At 40.3% G+C, this 27,378-nt stretch overlaps 1 protein-coding gene across 2 annotated transcripts in view; it reads left to right on the forward strand.

Annotated features, from left to right (window-relative positions):
* The window catches only part of CACNA1C (calcium voltage-gated channel subunit alpha1 C), a 495,695-nt gene that overhangs the window by 297,348 nt on the left and 170,969 nt on the right, over positions 1 to 27,378 (forward strand). The window contains exons 6-7 of one of the 2 annotated variants that reach the window (XM_062590597.1): positions 21,309 to 21,470; positions 23,805 to 24,001. In XM_062590597.1, coding sequence (XP_062446581.1) covers positions 21,309 to 21,470; positions 23,805 to 24,001 — 359 coding nt within the window. Of the gene's footprint in view, positions 1 to 21,308; positions 21,471 to 23,804; positions 24,002 to 27,378 lie in introns of those variants that run through there. The other variant, XM_062590591.1, reaches the window with a different exon arrangement.

Raw genomic sequence — 27,378 nt, forward strand, 5'->3', positions numbered from 1 at the left:
CAGAGAGATTGACCGGTGGCACGGGAGCAGTGAGGAGGGAATCATTTTTTCTGAGTCAAGAAGAGTTTGTGTGAATTGTTTCTCTCTTGCTCGATGCATTGGAAATAATCCAATTTAATAGAGGCATCTTTTGAATTCAGTTTAGAGAATTTAATGACCTAGTGTTTCAGAATATGGAGTTTTCACAAAGGTATGGTTAGAAGTGGATGGAAAAAAACATGAATTGCCCTCTAAGGTAAATTACCACTATCTAGGTTTAACAGATGGACAAATGAAAGTAAACGTTCAAGGCTAAACACTTTCAGAAGTGGCTTCTATTTCTGTTTGACTCATATTGGCTTCATATGCTACATGTATGGGCCAGCATGGGTGTCTGAAAGCTTCAGATAGAGGGCTAGAGGACAGCAGCATGAGAACTGAGAATCCATTTGCTGTCAGTCCCGTCCCTGCATAGTCCCCAGGATGAGGCTATCTCATGCCAGAAAACTTCTCAGCTAAGTAGGGAAGAGTTCAGGGACTATTCAACATGACAAGTAGTTGATCTGCAAGAAAACAAATAAATATCCCATAATCCTTAAGAGAACAGACAGTATTTTTTTTTCTTTATGATTATATGGGCATTCACAAGACCACTTGTGATAAGAAAAGAGATAGTCATTTTGTTTAGAAGGTGAGATAGTCATTTCATACCTAAGTTACAAACGTGATTGCAGCACGGGGGGAAAGACCTTAACTGAACTTAATAGCCATAACTTAATGTTTTGGGGATCCCATTACATTGTTAATAGTTGGTGTTTATTATTTACACATTTCCAAGCAGTGCAGTAGGATTGGTTTTTTTTAATAACTGTTTGAGCTCCTTTCTTAGTCTTCTGTCAAAATGGGAAGAGCTACAGTTTATGTTGTAATGGTGTGGGGTGTATGGCAAAGCATTATTAGATGCATTAGATTATTAGATGCATCTCAGTGCATACTGTTGCCATATGAACAAAAAAAAAGATAATTAAGCAAAACATTTTTAACTCTTTTTTAAAATGTTGTATTGCTTCTACAAGTATAATCTGTTCCCAGTATACTTCTACAAGTATAGTCTGCCACCCCAGTGGTAAATGTTAACATTTACCACCAATGGTGAACATTTTCAAAACCACATGAATGATTTAGGTTTCTAAGTGATAAGTTACTTTTAAAAATTAGACATGAGCCCTTCAGATCTTTGATACACAGATCAGAGTCTACTGTTCAATGCTTCTGTGAACTGTCATGCTAACATAATCTATCATCTAGTACATACTTTATTCCAGCATACCTGTTACTCTACCACAACGGCCTCCTGATAAAAAGAGCTCCTCATGTGCATTAGAAAATCCATCTTAATATGGCATTGAGATCAATATATTGGTTTGAGAAAAGAAAGAAAAGAAAAACAATTTTCCTGATAGCCATAAGTGGACAAGTGCAAAATCAGCTTGTACACCAAAATATAATCACTTCAGTGCTTTGGAAATTGTTACTCAGTATCTCCTTTGGCAGGGGTAAAGCATTGCAAAGCTTTTTAGGGACAGAATTGAGTCATAGCCCTTATGTGTCAGGAGTTATTGGTTGATTACTTTTCTATCTCTGTTTTGCATTATTGAACATTTTAAAACTTATTTTAAACCTTTTGTGCTTGAAGAGGGCAAAAAAAACCCAGCCAATTTGGCAGTGAAGAAGCATGATCTAATTAAAAAAAAAATCACTCTTGACTATTGGAAAGGGCAGTCAGTTACTCCTACATATGCTAACTCATGCCCATTTCACTTAATAAGTTCAATTTTTATTTGCTTTTTGTGTGAGTAAATTCATGCTGCTTGATTGTATCACCTCATACATTCTGTTCGTGCTCTTTATATGTTGCACTTCATTTTCATGTAACTAAATTGTTGCCATTAGCAATTGCCTATCTAATTTCAGCCAAACTTGATTTATAAGCTCTTCTAGATAATTTCAAATGCCGTTTAATTTGATCAGTAAGTGTATTTTATTTTGTACTTCTGTATTGTCAGTGAGGTCCTCCACTGACCAACCAGATGTACATGGGCAGCAGAACATAGTATCTTTACCAAAATTAGAGCGCAAACTTGTCTTTTCTATTAATTTGCCTTTTTTTTTAATAATAATAATAATAACCACAGAAAACTAAGCCTGTGATATCTTCAAGATTCATTGATGGCTGATTTCTAGCTGAAGAGAATTGCTCAAAAGCAGAGTGGGAAGGTATCTTTCACTAGTACATGCATGACCTAATGGATTTGCAGTGATTGCGTAACTGGGAAACAGAATATGAGCAGAGGAACATAAACCAGGCCTTCCTCATGACAGTGTAATATCTTTCTGTCAGTGAAACAACAGCATCTAACTAGCTCAGTCTATATTTTTGGTTAAAATGAGATAAGACCTTCAGACAAGGTGCATCTGTGAATGAAAAATTTAGACAAGATTTTAGATTTTAGTCTGTCTTACCACAGCCAATCATCATTTGCCCTGAAATACTCTTTATTAATGCTGTTGGAATTCACATTGCTTTCTCAGTCTCAGAAATGTTCACTATGACATGTTTATTGCAGTGTTTTCTTATTACCACAGTCATCTTCCATCCTTATCCAAAACTCTCTAGTTTTCATCAGATTATGTCTTTAAACTTTGCAACATGTTGCAAAGTACTCTGTATTTACTTGCAATGTCCTGATTGAGCTGAGTCATTTAGATACTCATATATGATGCTATGTTCACTGCATACTGCAACCAGGATAAAAGATTAAAATGTCCCTGAGGGTGCCTCTAAAAAGAGTAATACATGAAGAAAGTTACTTAGCCCATCTGCAAGATGGTGTGTTGGCAAAGTCATCCAATTGGGTTTGTTATTTTGCCATATCAGTGGAGATAGGCGAAGCAAGGAAATCCCAGGGGATGATAGCGCTGGCTTTTTCTTTGTCTAGTTTTTGTGAGTGGAACAGTGCACAGTCAGGTTTTTTGGTAGAAGAAAGAGAAAAAGGCTTACAAATATTTACAAAATGTTTAAGGTGCAATCCACATTTTCCGAGTAAGATTGTTCTTCTCTCCAAAACTGGCAATACTTTTCCCCCTCTTTTTTAACAAATAAGATCTAATCTAGTAATTTCAAATCACAGGTGAATTTTGTCTGTATGATCTCATAATTCAGAATTTCCCCCACTAGTAGAAAAATATGAGAGGACTGCAGGATTCCTGCAAAAGTTAGAGCAACTTGCAGGGTTTAATACAGCAGAGGTATGTCAAACTAATTATTGGGTCCTCCTAAAGTAAGTCCAAGCGAATCTTCTGTCTCATGTTTTGTTTTCATTCAGGAAACTGAATTTGCTTTTAAATGATTTATTAAAAAAAAAAAAAAAAAAAAAAGTGTTGATATTTCTGTGTATCAAAATGCCTCTTAGTCCTGTGAGCTGGAAGGTGATGCTATACTGAAGGCTAGGTCTCCAGCTACACCTGATTTAGAGGTAATATACCTAACCAGGGGGGAGAACAAGCATGATATCCTCTCTCTTGTGAAATCCTTGTAAAGCTGAATCTGTCTAGAGGCCAAAATGAACTCAAGTGTGATTGAAGCAGCCTCTAAGCCACTGTAATTGATGTATGGAGAAAGCTATGCCAGTAGATAAGGATCAAGCACTAAGCAGAGAGCCCAGTTCCTCCTGAACCCCCAAATTCTGCCAGTCCTGAGAAATGGTGGTTTTTGACTACCCTAGAATTTCTTCCCCTGGGGGAAAATCATTCTTCTCATTTGTAGCATCATGGTAACTTGGATATGCCAAAAAACTTTATTGGAGGCTAAAGATGGGGCCTAAAACAATTATGTGGGTTCTCAGCTCTTTCCAAGTCTCAGCATGCAGCTGTTGACATTCACCTTTTTCATCCTCTGTATCTGACTGTTTCACCTCTAATTCCTCTCCTGTTTGTGTCACTGTGCTTGTCATTCCTTATCCAGTCACTGAAACACAGCAGCTGGATCTGTTGCAATGATTCCATGTTTGCAGCCATTGAAATAACATACTCCATGCAGTTATTTGATTGCATTTTGGATTTCTTTTTTGAATGCACAATCAAAAATTTCAACTGTATTTTCTCCGTTTTCCACACAGCCCAAGGAAATTAACACTACTTTATATAGTTACAGAAATAATGTAATTGAGGTTTTAAATATACAGAATTGAGGAAATCCAAAATAATGCCTCTTTGAGAGCCATGTGTTTTTGGAATATTGCAGAGAAATGTGAGCCACTATCTGTTCCTGTATGTTGAATAGTGCATATTAAATCTTAAGTTTTAAGCAAATGCTAACTGGCTGGCAATCAAGAACTCATTTTTTTTCAAAATGTGTACACTTCTTGCCAAGCAGGGTTGACCCTCATCTGGTTTGCACATTGTTTGCACTTATACGTTGCCACTGGTGGAGCTATGAGCCTAAATTTACCTTTTCAACACATGTGAGGTTGTGGTGCGAATATCATAAAAATGGAGGATTCTGGGTTGCCTTGGATGTGGTATGAGCTGTGAGAAGACATGAGAAGAGGCCTAATCAAAGCTATCAAGTATGAAAGGTGTCTGCATAGATAGAAAGGAGTTATCCTTGCTGGAGGAGCCAATATGCCTGGAAAAAAAATTGTCTACCTTTGAACCTGTGTAAGGTCATTAACGACAGACAAAATTTTCTTACAAGCTACTTCGTTCTTGACTAGGACTGCTCAACTGTTAGTACCATCTCTCCAGCACACACTGCAACATGTGAGGACAAGTCACATCACCTTTCCCATGTCATTGCCTAGCTGTTTTTAATCTCAAGTGGCCAATTTGTTGTGCTTTCAATACAAATGGGAAAGAGTAAGGGGGGGAAAAAAGGAGAGAGCAGCCTGAACCAAATGTCCTCATTAGGCTTATTTCTGTATATTTAACTTAAAACTCTTCACAGGCTTGCAAACCCTTTATTTACTTAGGTCGCTCCTATTCAAAGGAATAATTTAATTCCAGCATAGTTTCTCCTATAGTTAAAGATCATTCCTGTGAGTAGGGCTTACACAGTCAGGATCTAAATCGTATTTCTTAGAGGCATGCAACCTGCAAAATGATGTAATTTATGACAGAAGAGATTAACGCGAGTGTAGCAACAAGAGGTTTATCCTAGCAAGGAAGATTACTCACAGAGGCACAGGCTTCTTGTTGTAATAAAGATTTCTCTTGTATTTAAGGAATGCCAATGAAAACAAGGAAATACTTATTATTTGATCTTTGCTGTGTAGGTCATTTAAAAATAGCAGTAACTACAAATGTAGCAAATAACTCTGTCAAGCTTTATCCTACCAGTTACTGAGCATGCTGGAATGATTATTAAACATCTTCATGATGGAGCAAAACATGTCTTCATAATGTGGGACCACATCAGGGTGTAGGCAGTGCTTTCCAACTGAAGAAAATAAACCCCCCACTGACATCAAAGAACAGACATGGAGATAGTCTGAACCACTAGCCTGGCTGAGTAGGAGATTTTTCAGAAATGTTCCAGATGTATCAGACTCTTTCTGTAGCACCATTTTTTTATTCTTCAGACGGTGCCCAGAGGTCTCATTCAGAATGGGCATAGGGCATGGCTCTGTGAGAGCAAAGGCTTGTCCTAATGAGCCTAAAAATCTGCAAATGCCATCTATTGTCTTCTAAGAGCAGTTTGCATCCTTGTTTAGACGTGTATTTGTCCAGACCATAAAGGAACAGAAGTATACATGCAGACTGTAGCAAACTGTTACCAGCAAAAGTGTGTTGGGTTCCCAGTTGCTCACTTGCTGGCAATCACTATCCCAAAGATGGGCGAGGGAGCGTCTTACTGTTTCAGGTCAATATAGCAAAGACATGATCCACTCTGTTTTCTATTTATGTTCTCTCTTTAATGACTTCTCTACATCATCTGATGTTGTCCTAGGCTTAGCATCAAGTGTGGTTGCATTTCATTTCTGATTTCAACTGGCTAAAATTTGCAATTTTAAGGTCTTAAGGTCTTGCAAGGAATTATTTGAAGTACTATGTTTGTTTCTCTAAAATGAATTGGTGTCTATTAATCTGTTACTGGACCTTTGAACATACCAGAAACCTTCCCATCCTCTCTGGAGGAAGTGGCTAACACCCTAGGGCTAGCATTTGACTTGAAACTGAGAAATAAGAGAGTTCATAGAATAGTGTTTTGCTCAGGACACAAGGAGGTACATAGATGTTCCAGTGACTCTAGCACCATTTTAATTAATCATCCTAGTTCATCCTAGGCTTCCAAAGAAGAATGTTAAATATTAGTCATCACTGTGTTCTATTTTAACAAAGCATGATAAAAATATCAGCAAGGCACAGGGTAATGGACCATTCAGTTATTTCTCTCAACCAGTGAATGCATTTTTAGTCTCTTGTTCAGCCTCCAAACAAATTATTTTTTGGTATTGCTTGGATTTGTACCAATACTTGTATAAGTGTTGGAAAGAAACCCTACAAATTACACATAGCTGAGAGGAGGCAAATCTGAGTAAATATATTTGAAGATCTAAATGGCTATGTAAATCTACTAGCTACCTTAATCAAATCAGCTGTTGTCTGCAGAATTATGTCTACTTGATATTACTGTGCTTGTTGATAACCCAGGAATGTTGACTGGTATGAGCAGTTAATAAACTTTTCTGTATTTAATGTGTTAACTGACAGAACAAATAATTTGTTATTCTGATTGTGGAGATATATTGATTATTGGCAGACTTCAGCCCTCCTAATCTGCCTAGATTCTTAATATTTTATCAAAGTTTTCTTCCTACCAGAAGGGAAGGATATCAGCTGTCTTTTTTATGCTCCTCTTTTCCCAGAAGCAAATCCAATCCCGGTTTAACACATGTACCTATCCCATATGTTTGCTACTCTTTGTCATAACTATTTTGTTTGAGTTCCGTAGTTATGCCTTGTGTTTTTTCAGTTTTAGATTATGTTACCATAGTTTGTTCTGCCACATCAATCACAATTCAGAAAACATCTGCTAGCCCTCTGTAAAGAATCTCTGTTTCTTAACTTTAGTAATACTAATACTACTCAACATTTTTTCCATCAGAAGTATTTTTGACAGAAAAGAGCTCATAGCATAAAAGAAATATTTTATTATCGAAATTCTATTTTGGTCATATTTTTAATAAAATGAAATTTAGGAAGCCTCAGGAGTGGAAAGATCTGTAGAAATTTGAACTATTTCAAGATTGGCTACAAAACCTCCATTCTAAAATTTTCTCAGGCTTCTGATCTTTTAATCAAATATCATTCTTGCAGTGGCCTTGCCTTTTTGAAGGCAATAGCGCATACACGGTATTAGAACTAAGATGAAGCAAATCTGGGGCCCATGTTCGACATTGTGGTCTGCTGACCCTTGTGGAACAAGGGGACTAGAGAGTGACTCTGCTAACAGGTAAGGGGAGCTGGGCAAGAGCAACTGCAGGAAGCCTTAAGCTCTCCTGGAAGAAGCCCCAGCACTTACCACCCCCTCTAGCTGGGTGTAGCTACTTCTAAGGAGCAGTCTCCATTGCCCCTGAATAGAGGGAGTTGGGGCTTTTGGCACAGGTAGCCCTTGTTTATGGTGGATCAAGTACCCTGTGAGTTGGTAGTAGAGAGAGGTCTATTTAAGAGCCAGGCCTGGAGCGCAGCAAACAGAGGCAGTGAACAGATGCAGCAGTTTGTGCAGGAAGAGCACAGTTAGGTGCAAGAGGACATCTTTCTTTTCTGGTGCTGGTAGTGCCCACTCTTGCAAATATAGTTATAACTTGCCACAAAGCATATTTGCCAGTAGCTGTGGGAATTGCTCCATCAGCTGTGTTGAAAGCTTCAACCCAGACAGAGCCTCTTGCAGCAGATGCTGTCCTACAGGTCTCAGGCTGCAGGGAGTGCTTGGAGCCTCTCCAGAAGGCCTGGACTGATGGTCTGCCCTCCTGAAAGAGGTGTGCTGTTGTTGACTATTTGTGTCGTCAAGTCAAAGAGTTGCAGAATGAAGTCAGTAGACTGCAAAACATGCAAGAAAGTGAGCAGGAGATAGACAGGGCATTCTCAGAGACTGTACTGCTCCCAGAATCCCAATCCCCCGCAGCAGGGGAGTTGCTGGAGGACTCTGTGAAGAGTGAAATAGTACAGCACAGCACTGTCAAAGAAGGCTGGAAGCTAGTTGCTTCTTGAACAAAAAGAAGAAAGGCCCCTAATCCTCCTGTAGACCTGGAGTTACAGTTGAAGAACAGATTTAGTGCACTCTGGGATGAAGAGAATCCGGACATGACCTCAAGGGAAGCAACTGGGCTGTCTGACTTTGTGCCTCATGTGGCCACTCAGAAGAGGTGACGAGTGGTTGTGGTGGGTGATTCCATGCTGAGGAAAGAAGAAGACTGCAAGGCCTTGGGCATGGTGGTCAAGGATCTGGGAGCCCAGGAGGTCTTCTTATCGGTCCTGCTGATTAGGGGGAGGCATGGGAGGAGGAGTAGGAAAATTTTCCAAATCAACAACTGGCTACGCCGCAGGTGTTGGCAACAGGGTTTGGGATTCTATGACCATGGAACATGGTTTGAAGATCAGCAACTGGTGGGGAGAGATGGGATTCACCTCACCAAGTGGGGCACATTTGCCTTTGCAAACAGCTTGGCCAGCCTAGTAAAGAGGGCTTTAAACTAGGTAGGAAGGGGGAGGAGGGTGTCACAGAGACAGAGTAGACAACAAAACACAAGTTGGTTTGGGAGACCTCCAGTGGCTGCATGCAGCTGGGGATGTGCGTTTGGGACATGGGTATGGGGGACCCTCGTACACTTTTCCTGGGAAACCTGCACGCATGACCACCTCTTTTAAAATGCATGTATACCAATGCATGCAGCATGAGGAACAAACAGGAGGAACTGGAGATCTGTGTGCGATCGTAGGGCCATGATCTCATTGCAGTCACAGAGATATGGTGGGATAGCTCACATGACTGGAATGCTGTCATGGATGGATATGTGTTTTTTAGGAAAGACAGGCCAGGAAGGCGAGGTGGTGGAGTTGCTCTTTATGTGAGAGAGCAACTGGAATGTACCAAACTCTGTCTAGGGGTGGAGGAGGAGGCAGTCATGAGCTTGTGAGTAAAGATCAAAGGGCAGGCTAACACGGGGGACACTGTTGTGGGTGTCTACTACAGGCCACCTGACCAGGAAGAGAAAGTTGATGAGGCCTTTTATAGGCAGCTGGAAGTAGCCTCACGATCACAGGCCCTGATTCTCATGGGAGACTTCAACTACCCTGACATCTGCTGGAAGGACTAAACAGCAAGGCACAAACAGTCCAGGAGGTTCCTGCAGTGCATTGATGATATCTTCTTGTCGCAAATGGTGAAGGAGCCTACAAGGAAGGATGTCCTGCTGGACCTTGTCCTTACCAACAGAGAGGGACTGGTTAGAGATGTGAAGGTTGGGGGCAGCCTTGGCTGCAGTGACCACGAGATGGTGGAGTTCAGGATCCTGCAGGAAAGAACTAAGGCAACAAGCAGGATTGCAATCCTGGACTTCAGGAGAGCAGACTTCGGGCTCTTCAGAGACCTACTTGGAGGAATCTCATGGGTTAAGACCTAGAAGGAAGGGGGGGTCCAGGAGAGCTGGCTAGTATTCAAACATCACTTCCTCCAGGCTCAAGAGCGGTGCACCCCTATAAGTAAGAAGTGCAAGAAGAGAGGCAGGAGACCTGCATGGGTGAGCAAGGAGCTCTTGGCCAAATTCAGATAGAAGAAGAAAATGCACAGAATGTGGAAGAGGGGACAGGCTACCTGGGAGAATTATAGGAATGCAGTCAGAGTATGTAGAGATGCTGCGAGGAATGCTAAGGCCCTGTTGGAACTGAGTCTGGCAAGGGATGTTAAGGACAACAGGAAGGGCTTCTTCAAATATATCAGCAGCAAGAGGAGGACTAGGGAAAATGTGGGCCCGCTACTGAATGGGGCAGGGGCCCTGGTGACAAGGGATACAGAGAAGGCAGAATTACTGAATGCCGTCTTTGCTTCAGTGCTCACTTCTAAGGGCAGCCCTCCCGAATCCTGCAGCCTGGATGTGGGGGAGAAAGTCTGGAGAAGGGAAGACTTTCCTTCGTTTGAGGAGGAAAGGATTAGAGACCTTCTGGGCAAGCTTGATGTACACAAATCCGTTGGCCCGGATGGGCTGCACCCACGGGTACTGAGGGAGCTGGCGGATGTTGTTGCCAGGCCGTTCTCCATCATCTTTGAAAAGTCATGGAAAATTGGAGAGGTGCCTGAGGACTGGAAGAAAGCCAGTGTCACTCCAGTCTTCAGAAAGGGCAAGAAGGAGGACCCAGGCAACTATAGGCCCCTCAGCCTCACCTCCATCCCTGGAAAGGTGATGGAACAGCTCATTCTGGATGTCATCTCCAGGCAAATGGAGGAAAAGAAGGTGATCAGGAGTAGCCAGCATGGATTCACCAAGGGGAAATCCTGCTTAACCAACCTGATAGCCTTCTATGATGGAATGACTGGCTGGGTAGATGAGGGGAGAGCAGTGGACGTTTTGTACCTTGACTTCAGCAAGGCTTTTGACACTATCTCCCATGGCATCCTCCTAGAGAAGCTCAGGAAGTGTGGGTTAGATGAGTGGATTGTGAGGTGGATTGAGAACTGGCTGAAAGGCAGAGCTCAGAGGGTTGTCATCAGTGGTGTGGAGTCCAGTTGGAGGCCTGTGGCTAGTGGTGTCCCCCAGGGCTCAGTACCATGTCCCATCCTGTTCAACTTCTTCATCAGTGACCTGGATGAGGGGACAGAGTGCCTCCTCAGCAAGTCTGCTGATGATACCAAGCTGGGAGGAGTGGCTGACACAGCTGAGGGTTGTGTTGCCATTCAAAAAGACCTGGACAGGCTGGAGAGCTGGGCAGAGAGGAACCCCCTGAGGGGGGTTCAACAAGGGCAAGTGCAGAGTCCTACACCTAGGGAAAAATAACCCTAGGCACCAGTACAAGCTGGAGGCTGACCTTCTAGAGAGCAGCTCTGCAGAGAAGGACCTGGGAGTGCTGGTGGATGACAAGCTGACCATGAGCCAGCGATGTGCCCTTGTGGCCAAGAAGGCCAATGGTCTCCTGGAGTGCATTAGGAAGAGTGTTGCCAGCAGGTCGAGGGAGGTGATTCTGCCCCTCTACTCAGCCCTGGGGAGGCCTCATCACCAGTACTGTGCCCAGTTCTGGGCTCCTCAGTACAAGAGAGACATGGAGCTACTGGAGAGAGTCCAGCGTAGAGCTGCGAAGATGATCAGAAGGCTGGAGCACCTGCCCTATGAGGAATGGCTGCGAGAGCTGGGCCTCTTCAGCCTGGGGAAGAGAAGACTGAGGGGGGATCTTATCAATGTGTACAAGTACCTGGAGGGAGGGTGTCAAGGGGACGGGGACAAACTCTTTTCAGTTGTCCCGTGTGACAGGACAAGAGGCAATGGGCAGAAATTGAAGCACAGGAAGTTCCGCCTGAACGTGAAACGTGAGGGGGAATTTCTTCCCTGTGAGAGTGACAGAGCACTGGACCAGGTTGCCCAGAGAGATTGTGGAGTCTTTTTCTCTGGAGATCTTCAAGGCCCCCCTGGATGCAACCCTGTCTAACATGCTGTAGGTGACCCTGCAGAGCGGGGAGGGTGGACTAGATGATCTCCAGAGGTCCCTTCTAGCCTTACTGATTCTATGATTTACAAAGTTGAGCTGTTTAGCGTAAACAGTGTCCAATTTAGGATTGAATGTCAACTCTACTCTCCCAATGTTGTTGAAAATTTCAGTTTAAGCTTCAACTCTTCTCTTACTTTTAACATTTCAGTGTTGAGATCTTAATTACACTTAAAAAATTTACTTAGAGGGAGCCAAATTCCACACAGATTTGTATGTGCAGTTGTCTCATTGGCATCTGTAAAGAGTTTAATTTAGCTGTTCAGTTTTCGCTATACCTGCAGAAAGAGAGCCCTGTGATCTAAGGGACCTAAGTCTCTTCTTAAAGTTTAATATATATACAAGGAAATTCAAAGTAAATAAGCTTTTAGTACCAATTTATTCCAGCAAAATATGAATAATCTGCACAAAAATCTTGTGAATTCTACAAGTCATAAAGTTACGAAGAATGTAAATATCAATAAAGAACTATTCTTTCTTATGACAAATACACCTTTGGAAAAGCTGCAGCTATTTATTTCTTTGTCCAAACATACTTGAGCTACCTAGTGAACTAAAAGAGATTTTGCTTATTATATTAGAAGGCTTTTTTCCCCTACATCTCTTTTATTATCTGATGTCTTCAAACCCAGTTTTATGAAGATTAATTAGGTTTATAAAAGGCAAAAGCAACAGTCTTACTAGTATGGAAAGCAAAAAGCTGGAGTTTTAGATATTCTGAGGTGGGCCTATTTAATCTCTGAATGAATGAGTCCCTAAATCCAAACTCAGTTCTTAAAACTAAAAGCAAAGTTGTTTGGATTTGTCTGGCTATATACTTTCAAGAATTTTAGCATTAGAGCATGCATTTTCATTAGCAACATTTTCAGCAGTTAAGAACACACAAACAAATCCCACATGTGCATGAAGACAGTAATACAGTGGTGATCACATACCATGTGGTTTGAATACATTCATTCTTTCAGTACCCTGTTAAGTATCTTTCTTAATTCCAAAATTCCTAAAGTTATTTCGAAAATACTCCTGAACACTCTGTATGACAGTACTTTTGAAAATGTGATGCTATATCTGCCTAAATGGTAGCCCAACTAAGCTCATTAGACACTATCAAGAATTAAGAGATGGTGTAAGTTTTCTGCTGCTAGGTTATATACCCTGCTTTTGTTACATATGATGCTTTACTTCTCTGTGGACTGCCATCTAGCAAGTTTTAGGGTTTAGCTAGTATTTGTTACACATTTTCTTTCACAAGAATGTAGAAATTAGCATAGTTGATGGTACACCAGTAATGATAGATTTGTAAGAGTTTAATTCTCATAGGGCTTCAGAAGGATCAATTTCTGTCATCAATATATTTTTTTCCCCCAAAATTGTAATATAGTCATCTCTGGATACACTTTTACATTTGATGGATCACTGTTAACTTTTGTTACCTTACTAGTTTTATCTTTTTTGAGCCTATTCACAACTGATAAGTCAGGAGGAGTTTCAGGAGAAGGCGCTCAGCCAACTAAAGGAATTTAGAAGACAGGAAGATTTATTTAGTGATGAACCCAAGCAACTGACATTATCTCACCTAGAAAGCTATGAGAATAAACAGGTAAAAATAACACTGTTCATGACCCTGAGATTTTGGCAAATTTGAAATGGTATTTTTAACCTGACAGCCATTGGTCTTCCACTCAAATGTCAGTGTATTCACAAGTCAGGTTTTGAGCCCGTTTCTTTTATTATGCTGCTTTAAACAGAGTTACAGGCATCCATAATTCCTTTTTTCAAAAATGAAATCTTTTGGACACAATAATGTGTGCAGTCATTCAGAGCTGTGTACAAACTGCATTTGGAGTTCTGAAAGAAAGCTCTTTCATCATCATCTCAATTGAGATGTTTCTTAACTTTGGGATTGTTTTTCCTGTTAACTTGACCACTAGACTAAGACAGAACAGCTTCTTGACACACTCCTATGCAGTTTTTTCCACTGGATCTAGTGGCACAGGACTGGGCCAAAATTTGCTCCTGTGCCTGGCTCTAAAGGCTATTGTATGACACAACTGTGACTGAGCAAGGAAAAGTTAAATAAAATGGAAGTGGGATGGATCATTTCACTAAGAACTGGTGCAGTCTTCTGGCTGATTGTCTTTGGTTTTGCATAGCTGTGCAGGGAGGAGGACGAATAAAAGTTCTTCCTATTTATGATCCCGCACCATGATTAATTATAGACAAATTACAAATAAAACTTTCACAATGAGCACAAGAGCAGTTTTCTCAGAAAGGCTATGATCCTTCAGACAGTAGAAAATCAAGGCTACTTTCCAGGAAGTAGGTGATCCTTGTCAGCCTTGGTACTGCCAAGGATCCTGAATGCAGTCTACCTACCTTACTTATATAGCCCATCTTTAGGAATTCCTGCCTGACTGTGAATTTCTGACCTTGTCCTCGCTCCTCTCACCATAAACTTACTTTGCAATGGGCTTTGTTAAAGGTAGCCTCAAAATTAATTTACAACATTTCATTTGTGTTCTTGACCAAAATGGTCTTTCTTCCATGATGCACAATTTTCAGCATGCAATTTGTTGCTGCTTTGCTTTCCATGCTGTTTCTCTATACGCAGGTTACTGCATGTGAGGGACACTACACCGTGTTTTTACCTTGAAATCTTTAGAAGATCATGCCTGGACTACATCCTCAGCCAAACCTTGCTAGGATGAAATACCTCAGATGTCTGGAGAATAAAATAGAGATTAAAGTTGAGCTACCTAATGTGCTGGGACTGGCAAGATGAGCAGGCTCTTCTAATCAGCAAGCAAATTCAGAAGAAAGTAGACACAGTGTTCGTTGAGCAAAAAGCTGTAAAAACGTGTTAAGCACCTACAGGAGGGGAGAGGGGTGCTCTTATGGGTGGAAACAGAGGTTTCTTCCAGCAGAGAGGCAAAGAGCCTAAGACAGTGTATGCCATTACATTTATCCAATCTTCCTCTTCAGACAGCTGAAAGCTGGGGCTCTGTGGTCACCATGTTGAGGGCAAGCTGTATTGTTTGGCTGCTGAAGCTAGGTCAGTCTGACAAGCAGAGAACACTGAAGATGAACTGTTTCCCAGGAGAAAAAGAGCCAGAGGAAAGAGTTGGGTTTTGTTGTGGCTTTTGGTTTTGTTCCGCTATTCCTTTCTCGCCTCAGAGGATGAGGCAAGGGCAGTATTGCAAGACTTCACAAATATAAAACAGTTATATTCACAGACTTGTGCCCATTTGGAGTAATCTCCTTTTGTATGTGTGTGGATTTCAGTTTGCAAAGTCAATGGAAACACAAATTGGAAACAGAGGAATGAGAATATTGGGAACAGCTGCAAAAATTTTCTTTTTCTATTCATCCAGCACATGATTTTGAATCATACGTTCATATATGTTTAAATGGCATTATCCACCCACTTGGAATGTGTCCTTCCTAGCTTTTCTTTGCTCTCAGGAATTTCAGACAGTTTCATATCCTGAGCCCTGCCTTCCTATTCCAAGACCTTCTGTGTTATTCATGAAATAGAAATGATATCTGCAGCTCCAAGAACGTTGCACTATGCCCACAGAATATGCTTTGTCCAGCAGTGTTGCTAGTATTTGCAGACTCCAGCTACACAGTAAAGGACAACCTCCCTAAATTATTACTGTATAGCTATCCTTAACTGAACTGCACCATTTAAGTTCCCTTTGCAAAATTGGTGAGGAAAGTCTTCAAAATTTTCTCAAAAATCATTCCAGATGTTCTCATCTTGGGTGTCTTACTATGACTGCGTATTCTTTCGTGGTAAAGTATCTGTCATTTTCCAGTCTTTTGGGGGATAAAACCTATCATATTCATGAATACTCAGGGTTTTCCCATTTTTGTAGTGAGTGCCTATGTTTGTTAAATGATAAACATTCCCTTTGGGGAATATTACTGATCACATAGTTTGTGTTTTGGAAATGGAGATCCTGTCATGGCATTCTCTTTGTGTAGTATCAGAAATAATTGTACTTTCTCAGTAGGCTTAGCTCATGGCAGGAGATGGTGCATGAACTCCACCACTTAAGAGTGGTTCCCAGAAGTGATCTGACTCAGGCACTGTGCTGAGTCACAATTCCTCCCCTGCTTCCTCCTTAGTTGCAGAAAGTAGTAGTTTTCTTCTGAACTGTATTAAAGGAAAAATAATTACCTCCTACACCCTTGGCACTAGTTTAGCTACTGAAATCTGTGTATGTATGTGTGCATGGGGAAAGAAGGGGGAGTAGAGAGTCTTCTCTTTTCCCTTTTATTCTTACTTCCTTGCTCCTAGAAGATCATATGTGTGAGACTGTGCCATACTCATGATTCAAGCAGTTTTATGGTGTAGGCAAAAGATAGCCTTGCATAAACAAATGAAGAAGCAGAATCAGGAAACACTTTCTCTGAAGATCTGGGCTGTTGATCTGATCAGAACAAGAAATCCAGCTAACCAAGTTTGGTCCAAAATTAAAGGCAAGTGAAACTGCAAGAAAGAGCTGTGCTTGGAAAGGCCCAAATGTGTATAGGAGGTTGTTTTGTTTTGTTTTGTTTTGTTTTCTGAGACTAGCCTACCATAATATTTCTTGGAAATGTTCCACAGAACAACAATGCCAAGTGCATTTTAGCAGTTGGGTCCGGTGTAATTTTTTTGTGCCATCTTGCTGAGCATTGGTCTAAATCCAAAAAAGCTTGTAAGTACACAATGTAGTATGCAGGTAATCCCATTGCTTTAGGTGTAGACACTTGCATACTTACTGATAAGCATGTTCTTCAGTAACTGACTGGACTGAGGAGACACCAGCCAGCCCTTCACATGATTGAGCATTATCCTGAGAGAAAAATACAGCACTGAACAATGGCTGTAAAACAACTGCAGCATCCCCAAAACAGTGTATTTCCAGAGCTTTAAGAAAGATGTATGTTGCATTGTACGGGCTATTTTCCTTTCCTCTTTCCATTCCCCCTCATCTCCAATGGTGCCCTAAACCATTGAGTTAACACAGTCCTGCAGGGGCTGTAAACAGCTTGACCTGGCATAAAAAGCAATGTTGTTTCCATGTAATAAATATTTAAAATGTTTTATCCAGGTAAATAAATGCTAAATTCTGTGAGCCCAGGGAATGGCATTAATGTGTTTTGCTTACTGAAACATTTACGGAGTCAGTGTTGGCCAACAGAATGCAGCTAAGATTTTTTTAAAGGTAAACGGAAATGCTTTTAAAATAAATACTAAGGGCTGTTTAAGATCTTCAATTATTAAGAGAAGAAAAGGCCAAGCTAGAAAACTGAAAACAATCCTCTTTGTGGCACTTTCCCTAACCTCTGTGCAGTTATCTCTTTGTTGAGTCCTGTGTGAGCTCCTCAGGGCAGATGCTGTGCCTTCACAGATGTCTGGAGAGTGTCTAGCACATGGACCGAGCTTCTACAAATGAATAAGTACATTCAGAATAACAAATATTTGAAAAACAATTCTTCCTATATTTACTTGCCAGGACATAAGTTCAGGGCTCTGTGTTTCTCTGCATTCATGGTTAGACAATGATGGCATTGCTAGCTTGCCTCCGTAAAGCAGTATGAAAACACAGCTATCAGCTCTGCTGTGGGGAGGTGGTTATGGACATCACCTGCTTGAAAGCCAGAGGCTGGCTTTTGAGCCTGGTCAGACCATCAAGTGTTACAATATAATTATGTTTATTAGCTACATGGCTCATTGCTAGGAGTGCAGTCCTCTGTCCCCACAAGGAAAAAAATCCCAGTGGTGTATGGTGGTGTGTAACAGCATGTAACAGGTAAGTGGTAGAGGGGACTGCATTGCGCCAGTATCAGGAGGGCACGTGTTGAGTGTTACCTTCATGTTGCTGTGTGCAGAGATTAGGAGAATGCATGAGCTGGGACAGAGAAGTGGTTTCTTTGTAAATTCAACTATTTCTTCTTCTTCTATACAGGAAAAGAGCACGTAAAAGTGTGTAGAAGTTCTCACTATTGGCTAGAAAACGTTTTGTGATTAGCTGTAAGGGAGTGATTCACCTATATTTATCCTGAGCAGAAATGCATCTGATCAGCTATTAGACCTCCTGCTCAGTTCAAACACTAATCTGCATTTTTCAGAAGTCAGAGCACAGTTTTGAAGTGTTTTGGAGCATGTGTTAAGGGTGTAGAGAGGATGGGACCAGACTGTTTTCACTAGTGCCCAGTGACAAGACAAGAGGCAGCAGGCGCAAACCAAAGCACTAAGTTCCACCTGAATGTGAAGAAAAACTTCTTTACTGTGAGGATGACAGAGCACTAGAACTGGTTGCCCTGAGAGGCTGTGGAGTATCCTTCTCTGGAGATACTCAAAACCCACCTGGATGTGATCCTGTGCAATGTGCTCCAGGTGACCCTGCTTGAGCAGGGGATATGGGACTAGATGATCTCCAGAGGTCTCTGCCAACCTCAACCATTCTGTGATTCTGTGATTATTCCTAAAAAGAAAGTTTCTCTGTCTGTTCTGCTTATCTGTGCTGCTCTCTCTGTTCCTTTCATTCTTCATCTACTCTCCCCATTCTACAACATAGATTTTTCTGATTGTCCAGGCCTGATTCCTCATTCTATTCCCTGCAACAACTATTCATGTTGCAAGTGGCTGCTTGAACTGAGAAAAATAAGATAACTTACTGGCAGCGACTATATCAGAGCAATAACCTTGATAGCAATACCAGGAGCATGGTGGTGTGCATATATCCCTTGCCCCTCTAGAGCAGCATTCAGTACATCTTCTGAGAGAACATTTCTAAAGTAGCTGCATAGTTAGTGATTTTAAACTTTCAGAAAATCTCTGAATAATTTAATAGTAATGTATATACTACTTGCTAAATAGCAGAATCATCTGGATTTGAAAACAGACTGCCCAAATAGAGTACCGCAGAGCACACATACCAATTCACGATAACATTATTCAATAGCTCTTCTCTTGAAAGTTGGTTTATTATCCTTGAGAAGCTTTTCTCTAATTAACCTAGCTGAAGAACCTGTAAATCTTCTGATGATGCATGTTCTCCTTGGCTGTCTAAACACCTTGCCCTCTCGTGTTTATTGGTGCAAGCCTTTGATTTTACAAGCACGGCTTTGTTATCACAAGCAGCATTGGTTTGTGCTGATACTATCTTCTCTGGACATTGCACTATGCTACAGCACTTTAATGCTGTGGTTGATAATGAATCTAGTTTTAAAATGAGAGAGCATTTTGTTCATCATTGCATCTGTCCTCAATACCCTCTCAAGATCCCTGGGTAAATCCTATGATAAAAGTTAAATCAATTAATAATAATAATGAAGGATAAATAATGCAAGAGCTAGCCTTAGAACTCTTGACCTTCTAATCTTTACTATATTTAGCATTAATGAGGCTCCTAAAATCGCTAAAAATTTAGGTCTTTTTTTTGCTCCTGTGTAGATTTATTTGCAGCTACAAATAATGTACAAAGTTTTGACTTCTTCAGATTTACTGAGAACCATACTCTTAACTTTCTTTAAATGTTTTACATTGTTTTGGAGAAGATGTGACATATTGTTTTCATTTTCTGGTGAACCTCACATTCTCTTCTGTAAAGTAATGGCGTGATGTTGGTGTGGAATGCTATTCAGTTTCTCTATATATTTAGAATTAGTAGAAATGAAGTGAGCAGTTAGGAAGAATAGGGAAAAAACTTGGCTGCCCCATGTGATCACATCAATAGTTTCTTCCCCAGTGACTTACCTATCTAAAGTAAGTACCTATGGTAACTGAGCTAACAGAGCATCCCACTCTTGTATATGATAATTTTTGATCCTGTCAGTATTGTACTTCATTTAAGGAACTCTTTATGAAAGCCAGAGTAATTCATGCTGAATAGCTCCCTCTTTGGATGGTAGTAGTATGGGACATTAACAGGTAGCTGAACTGACTGTAGACACCTGAAAAAAGAACTCAGATTAAAGGGATGCTAATAGCCAATTTGGGATTACTAGCAGACAGTGAATGATCCTGTTGACCTGACAGCTAATACCACCTTTGATTGTTTCTACTGCATGCCATTATGACTTGTGAGCAAATGCAGTCTCAGCCTTAGTTGTCATTTGACAAGTGGATTGCCTAGAAGTGAAAGTGCTTGTCAAGAAATGTGTCATTCTTATTAGAAACTATTTGAATTTGTAAAAAGAGGGTGGAAGGCAATGAAAATCTAAGATTTTAGATGGTAGATTTCAAAAGTTAATCATTATTGCAAACTCTCTTGGCAGACGTATAACAAGCATTTTCAACTCATGAATCATATTTTTCAAAAATCACAGCTAATACCAACTACTCTAAGGAGATGACAGCATTTGCAGAAGACACTGATGGCTTCTGGCTTGCAGTCATTGCAAAATCATGAGCTTATAATTGTTCTGATCTGGCTATTTGTAGACTACAGTCTTAGAGGTCTCTCAGTATGCCCAGCATTAATAACAAGACAATGACAGCACTTGCCATCACTGCTAGCAACAATATTAACTTTAAGACCTTCATAAATGCAAGGCTTATGAAGCTGACTTTGTTATTCTGATTTTACAAGTGAGGAGAAGGAGACAGAGAAGCCAATGAATCTGCAGCTTGTGTCAGCTGCATCTAAGGGAGCAGCTGTTCATCATCTTGGCAAGTCAGGCTACAAGTCACTGTCAGTGCCATTTTGGAAATGTGTGGCTGGCTCAAGAATAGGAATTATACCAGTCTTATGCCTTAACAACTGCATAGTAACATTTTGTTCATACTCCTTGCTGGGAATTGGTCAAGCTCTGTTACAGAATTATCCCTAAATCTTGGTGTAAAACCAGTGCTGATGGTTCTCTCTCTTCCTGCACTCAGACTAAAGTAAGATGAGGTTGATCTAAAGTGTAGGCAGATCCCAATATGGCCAGGAGCTCTCAGGCAGAAGGAGCTTGGTGGTCCTTCTCCCTGAGACTAGTCAAATGTCTAGAAGGACCCAAAATCTAAGCAAGGACATAACGTCAGTTTGCCATCCCTCCCCACACTCTGTGGTGCAGCTCCATGGCACCCCAGCATTTGCTGTCTTGCACATCTCACTATTCTCTAGGTGACCCTGCTGAGCAGGGAGGTTGGACTAGATGGTCTCCAGAGGTCCCTTTCAACCTTACTGATTCTATGATTCTTTTTGTCCTGATTCAGTTCTGGTTGTTCTTCGTTTTTCCATACTTTAGCTCTGCTAAACACTATCTGGGGAATACCTAAAGTCTGATTTTCAAGGCAAAATAGCTAATGTATTCCCTCCCCACAGAGGTGGCATTTCAATGACAGGTAAGCTAGTACCTATTTTATTTTGGCCCGTGATTCAAGGTACAGTGCTAAATTGTGAAACACTGGGAATCTTCTGGAGGGAAGGTCCTCTGTAAATGAGAGATTTTACATCATCGAGATAATGAGTTCTGGTGGTGGTGGGGAAACAAGTTAGAAATAACATATTATTGCGCTATTTATAGTCTCCCATAGGTGCTTCTCTAAGTTTTGTTCCCTCACTGATAAATACTTCCTTCTGTTCTTTCTGCAGGTCTCCAGGTGGTTTTAAATTCAATTATCAAGGCCATGGTCCCTTTGTTGCATATTGCCCTGCTGGTGCTGTTTGTCATAATTATCTATGCCATCATTGGACTGGAGCTTTTCATGGGGAAAATGCATAAGACATGCTACCATGTACAAGGGGGACTAATAGGTAAGGGGCATGCTCTATGATATGGAGCCCACCTCCTTGGTTTGTTGTCTTTTATATGAAGATTTTCACCAGTGCAATGCAAGTATCAGGTGTTTGTGTTCTGACAGGGGTATTCTTGCATAGTCATATGACAGTCTGTGAGTGCTAGAGCAAATAACAGTACCTAGTGTGAAGCAACCATGTGTTAGGATCCTGAAGTACTGAGAGCAGCAATAATTTGGTGCTGCTGATCCACCTGCTGCATTGAAACAAAAACTCCAGGATGAATGGAAACATCCTTTTGCACTTTTATTATAAAGGCCAGTTCCTTCATTGATCTCTCTTCCTGATTAAATATTTGGTTCACTGTCTTTAATCTCCTCTCTTCACCCAGACTTCATCCCGCTCAGTGAAAGGAAAGCCATTTGAATGGGTTTCCTCACTATGGGCATGTGAGCCAAGAAACAGCAGACACTGAGGCATGATGCAAAAGCTGTGTTTGAGAGATCGTGGTCACTTAGTCGTGCCAGGGTGTGGATAGCAATACACTTCAGAAGCAACAGCAGATGCAGGAAATACCCTTCTCAAACGAGACAAAGACAAATGAAAGCTACCTGGGGCTAGATTTTATAAAAGTGACCCACACAGCAAGTTCATAGGTGCCTTCAGACAAAGTGCATAAGTGAAAAGGAAAGATGATAATAAACACAAGAGTTTCTGAGGGAGGTTTTGGCTTATAGTGGAGCATTTGTTCTAGCTGTAGAAATGAGTGGCCTGTGCTCCGTACTGTGTATGTGTTTGGGGATTCACAGGCATGGTAGTTAACTCTCTCCCGTCCCTTGAATGTGAATCAGTTTTGATGTAGAGAGACTGCCTCTGATAGTAAGAGTTTGGCTTTCTGTTCTTAGGCACTTCAATTGCTGGTCTGTCAAGGCTACAAGCCAAACTGCCAACTTTTGCTGAACATAGTTTTAGACTTTTTGTGGTCCTTTAGCACTAGAAGCCAAGCTGAGTTTTTAACGAATCTCCCAGAGGCTCAAGCAACCCTAAAGTAGTAATGATTTTACCACTAGCAGACTGAGCTGGAAATGAGCTGGCATCATGGAAATGAGCAACCCTAAGATTTTATTATTAGTCCAGTTCCCAAATACATCCAAATACATACCCTGTATGAGGGTAAAGGATCATCTAATTGAGGGCCAGTACCCTTTGTTGCCTTCTTAATCACAGGCTATGACTGTGGTTAGAAGCACAGCTAATTAGAAAGTGAGAGTATGTTCATGGGAAGAATTACACCAAATCTATCAGGAAAGAACTTTCAAATTAGTCTGTTTTTGCTCACCTATCTAACCATCTGCTCTTTATCATTTGATTTGAGCCCCTGTGTGCTTGTGGGTGCCAATGACCCAGTTCTGCTCATAATCAAGAAAATATCATTCAGGAGGAAGTTGTTTCAGAAGTTCTTTATTTTTTGCTATTCTAATGTTGGCAAATTTCATCTTCTGGAAATGGTGCTAGAACCATAATGACTTGTCAGTTCTTTTTACGTCTTCAAAGTATATATATCACAATTATTACACTATTACTACACATTACAGCATCTAATTCTAGTATTGCTATTTCTTGCATGCCTTGGTATAAATATGATCAGAATACCTGCATCTGTTATAAATGTATCACTAGGTTCATATTAAAAAAGTTCCCATTGTGGGATGTTTTATGCTTATAAAAACGCTTTATGTAGCATTTTTCACATACCAAAGCATTTAGGCAGGCTTGCTGTATGGTTCCCAGATCTTTGGAAACACCTATATGGAGTAAAGGATGGATAATCAAGCATTAAAGTCTTACAGAGCTTCTGAGTGCCACATGGCTACTGGTAATATACCACACAGCTTCTAACCTCCAAAAGAGCAGAGTTCCAGAGGCTCTAACAGCAGTACCTTCAATGATGCTGTTACCTTCTGTGATTAACACAGTCAGCCAGGTGACTGCAGTATGAAAATACTCGTTATAAATGTGCAGACTAAGGAAACATGATAAACTTGACCTAGTGTTCCCTCTAACGTTGGAGGGCAGTTTTCTTCCTATTAGAAGCGTATACATTAAAAATTGTACATTTCAGTTTTGATTGTAAAGTTTGGCAGCTTGGCCATTTTTTACAAAAAGAAATTGCAGCTAACCAAACATCCCTCTGCCAATTAAAATCAATAGTTTCTTGGGTGTCTTCAGAAAAATCCATCAAATTCACTGCAGTATGCATTTTCCAAAACCAAATATTCTTTACTTGTTCATCTGTATGTCAAATGGCAGTTAAATCTCTTCATCTCCTTTTTCCCCCGCCTCTCATTTTAGATACACCTGCAGAAGATGATCCCTCTCCTTGTGCTCCCCAGTCTGCACATGGACGGCAGTGTCAGAATGGCACAGAGTGCAAAGCAGGTTGGGAGGGACCTAAGCATGGCATTACGAACTTTGACAATTTTGCTTTTGCCATGCTGACAGTGTTTCAGTGCATCACCATGGAGGGCTGGACAGATGTATTGTACTGGGTACGTATCCGAAAATGATAAGTTGAAATGCCTACCTGTGTGCTCCAGCAAAGTTGAGACTTTGATGCTTTAGTTCGATCTTTGTTTTTCCATGGTCGTTCTATATGTTCAAGGCATGGTTGCTAGCATGAGGCTTTAATTAGCTCAGTATTGGTGAGTTATATGAGAGATTTTATCTGGCATAGTTAAATCAAATGTAAATGTTGACTTACTATCAATATTAAAATACTGAAGGATTGCACATGTCTTATTGGTTTGAAGATTTGCAGTGTACCTTTGTTGACCAGAATGTCATGTGCACATGTCATGACCCTCTTTGAAGTGGTTAACTATCTCATACATCTCTAGATTACTAATGTAAAAGTATTTTTAAAACAGATAATTGGGTGCTCTATCAGTGGCATTAAGGTTGCAAAGGCATAACACTGATCTACTCATAGGTTTTAAAAAGGGCCTCACACACCCTCTGCCTGTGGCATGAAGGTTTCAAAGGTACTACACTGATCTATGCATGGGTTTTAAGAAGGGCCTCACACACACTTCTTCATGCCAGCACTATTTCTCATTCTGAATTACTCTAATACTAATTCTTGCCCCCATCCTAACTCTCATACTGATTTAGGTCATGGTTTATATGATTAGTCCAAATATGACCTTATCTTTACTGTAAATGCATAATTTTAAATGAACTCGTCTTTTACCCTAATTCTGGAAGTTTCAGTGGCTTTAGTTTCAATAATATAATTCTTACTGTGCTGGGAGATTCAGTGGCAATACAATTACATTATAGGAGTTAAAATCAGATGAGTCTTAAACTGTAAATCAGACAAAATGTTTTCTGGATTTAGCTGTTGCCATCAACTTCTGCAGCACTATATTGAAGTCCAGGAATTTAATCGAAACAGCTCTGCCCTATCTATACAGGGCTAACCTGGACTATGACTAAATTTGAAGATTAGCATGTTATGACACCTAGTTTTCCAAGATGATAGGAATTCCAATGTAAATTGTGCTACAATGCATGATGGAATTTAACTCAAGATGGCCTAAAGCACACAAAAGGATAGTCCAGACTGAAGCAGGCTTGCTCTGTTGATCAGCATCAGCTTCTCTTTTAAACACAAGCCTGAAGCTGCATTCTGCCCACCAGTGAGTCAGAGTGTACAAGATTTTCCTTTGAAGATTTAGCTTATCTGCAATAGATACTGTGTGTGGAATAGCTAACAGTAGTCTTTTTATCCTCTTACATTTAGATTAAAACTGTAATTCTAGCTTTCTTCTAACACCTGAGATAAAGGGCAGAAATCATAACAGAAGGAGAATCTGAGTCTCAGAACACTAAAGTTGACTTTACTTGAAATGAGGGTGTAAATTAATAAAATAATGAAGAATAGCAGAAGCTAAGTTGAAAAAGAAACTGGACAAAACTGCTTAACTGTTCAACTGCAGTTATATATAATATAACTTTTTATCATATTTATCTCATATTCCTCCACTCTCTTAGTGCCATCTCTCTGTGTGATAGAGAGGACTTATGAGTAGTTTAGGGCAAATAGAGAGAGAATAAATGATATGAGGAGTAAACATGAAGACAACTGTTGCACTGTATACCATTTTTTCACTTAAAACCTTATCTGCAAGTTCTCAGAATTTTCTCCAAAGGCACTTCTTACGAAAGACACAGTGAATCCTCACACTTTTGGATTCATGCATCACTTGCATGAGTGGATGTGAATTGTTCAGAACTCAACTATCAGTTGCCTAATAACAGAAGCCAAAAGGCATATATTCACTGCTAAATGATTTTCTACTATGACTGCTGCAGATGGTTTCATTTATTTGTGGCATCCCTACAGCAACCTGAATTTTAGCAGTTGGCTTTTGTTTGGTACTCAGACAGCTTTTTCACTAATTTCCTGAGCTGATTTTTTTTTTTTTTTTTTTTTTTTTTTTTTTTTACAGTGAACTGAGACCTGAAATTAGTACAGATTGATGGTCATTATTTTCAGGGACATTTTAGTTTTATGGCTTTACTAAAAGGCTTGCTTTTTGAAACAAAAGTAGTATTTGTTATTGTCAGTTCCCAGTTATTCCTAGATGAAACTATAAAAGCTAGAGTTAGCAGTGCAGATACAGTTTCAGTAATGGATGAGGCAGAAACTTAGTTTATAAAGAAAAAATGTACCATCTATGTTTAAAGACCATGAAATACAAAGCTTGACTCATATGGTAAATATCTGATGTGCAGAACACCTGATGTGACAGACACACAGGATTAAGCTATTCTAAACAGTCCTAAGAGTGCAATTGTCTCCATGGGACTTTTTGCCTCTTCATGTTATAGTGGCAATGTGGCTAGAAGTCAGCACTGATCAATGTTTGCCATACAGTAGATATTTGAGATGCTGTGGGTATCTCCTTCTGCAAAGAAGTCTGTGGTACTCTTTGGGCAACTGTTGACTGGACAGTTACTGCAGTACACACGTATGATGAGAAGCATTATGTCTGTAATACTGATTTGTAGAAACAATCTCTAAACACTCATACTGCAATTTCATCCATAGATAAAAATTCAAACTGTATCTGTTGTGGTTTATACAGTAATTTTTGTAGTCCACACAAAGGGCATTCTAGATTAAAGTGGCCAGATCCAATAGGAAGAGTATTTCTAAACAGTAAAGAATTGATAAAGATGCAACATTCTAACCTGAGAATGAAAGAAGAATTTAGTAGTTTGAGTAGGGTATAAGCAGATTTCTAAACATGTGTGAGCCACTGTTTCTTTAGTGAAGCCTGAGTCATATATGACTCTCTCTGTTCCCTGGCATTTACCTTTTTCAGCCAAAGAAGAGAGTACAGGTAGTAGACAACTCATTACAAGTTGTAGCTCCACAAGAGAGCAGAGAGATAGAAAGCTAGTCTCTTCTCAAATAGGTAGCTCTTTAAAAGATATCCTGCATTAACAGTGAAAACATACGAATTAAAATTTGCTCTATTAGTAAATGTATCTTCACAGTTAAATTAGAAATTCAGACTTATAGATCCCCTCTCTCTCTAATTTTATCCTCATCTTGAGAATTGGTTTTCCATTTTAATCTGAAAGGGAAATACTGATTAAAGAAAGGTATAAGGAACAGTTGTCTGCAAATCAGTCAGTTTTGTGGCTGAAAATTTTAGGTCATGATTTTCCAAAATAATTACCTACACTTAATGATGTAAGCTAATGGGTTAATTATTAAAAGTTCTGAGCATTCAAAGTTTCAAGCAGGTTCTTGTCTCATCTGAAAATCAGAGTAGATACCAAGGATTGAATCTGATACTGCTGAGGTCAATGGCAAAATGCCTGCTATTCTCAAAATGTCAGGATCTCACTTTCT

The sequence above is a fragment of the Rhea pennata genome, chromosome 1, assembly GCF_028389875.1.
Source record: "Rhea pennata isolate bPtePen1 chromosome 1, bPtePen1.pri, whole genome shotgun sequence".
In the NCBI taxonomy this organism is placed as follows: Eukaryota; Metazoa; Chordata; class Aves; order Rheiformes; family Rheidae; genus Rhea; species Rhea pennata.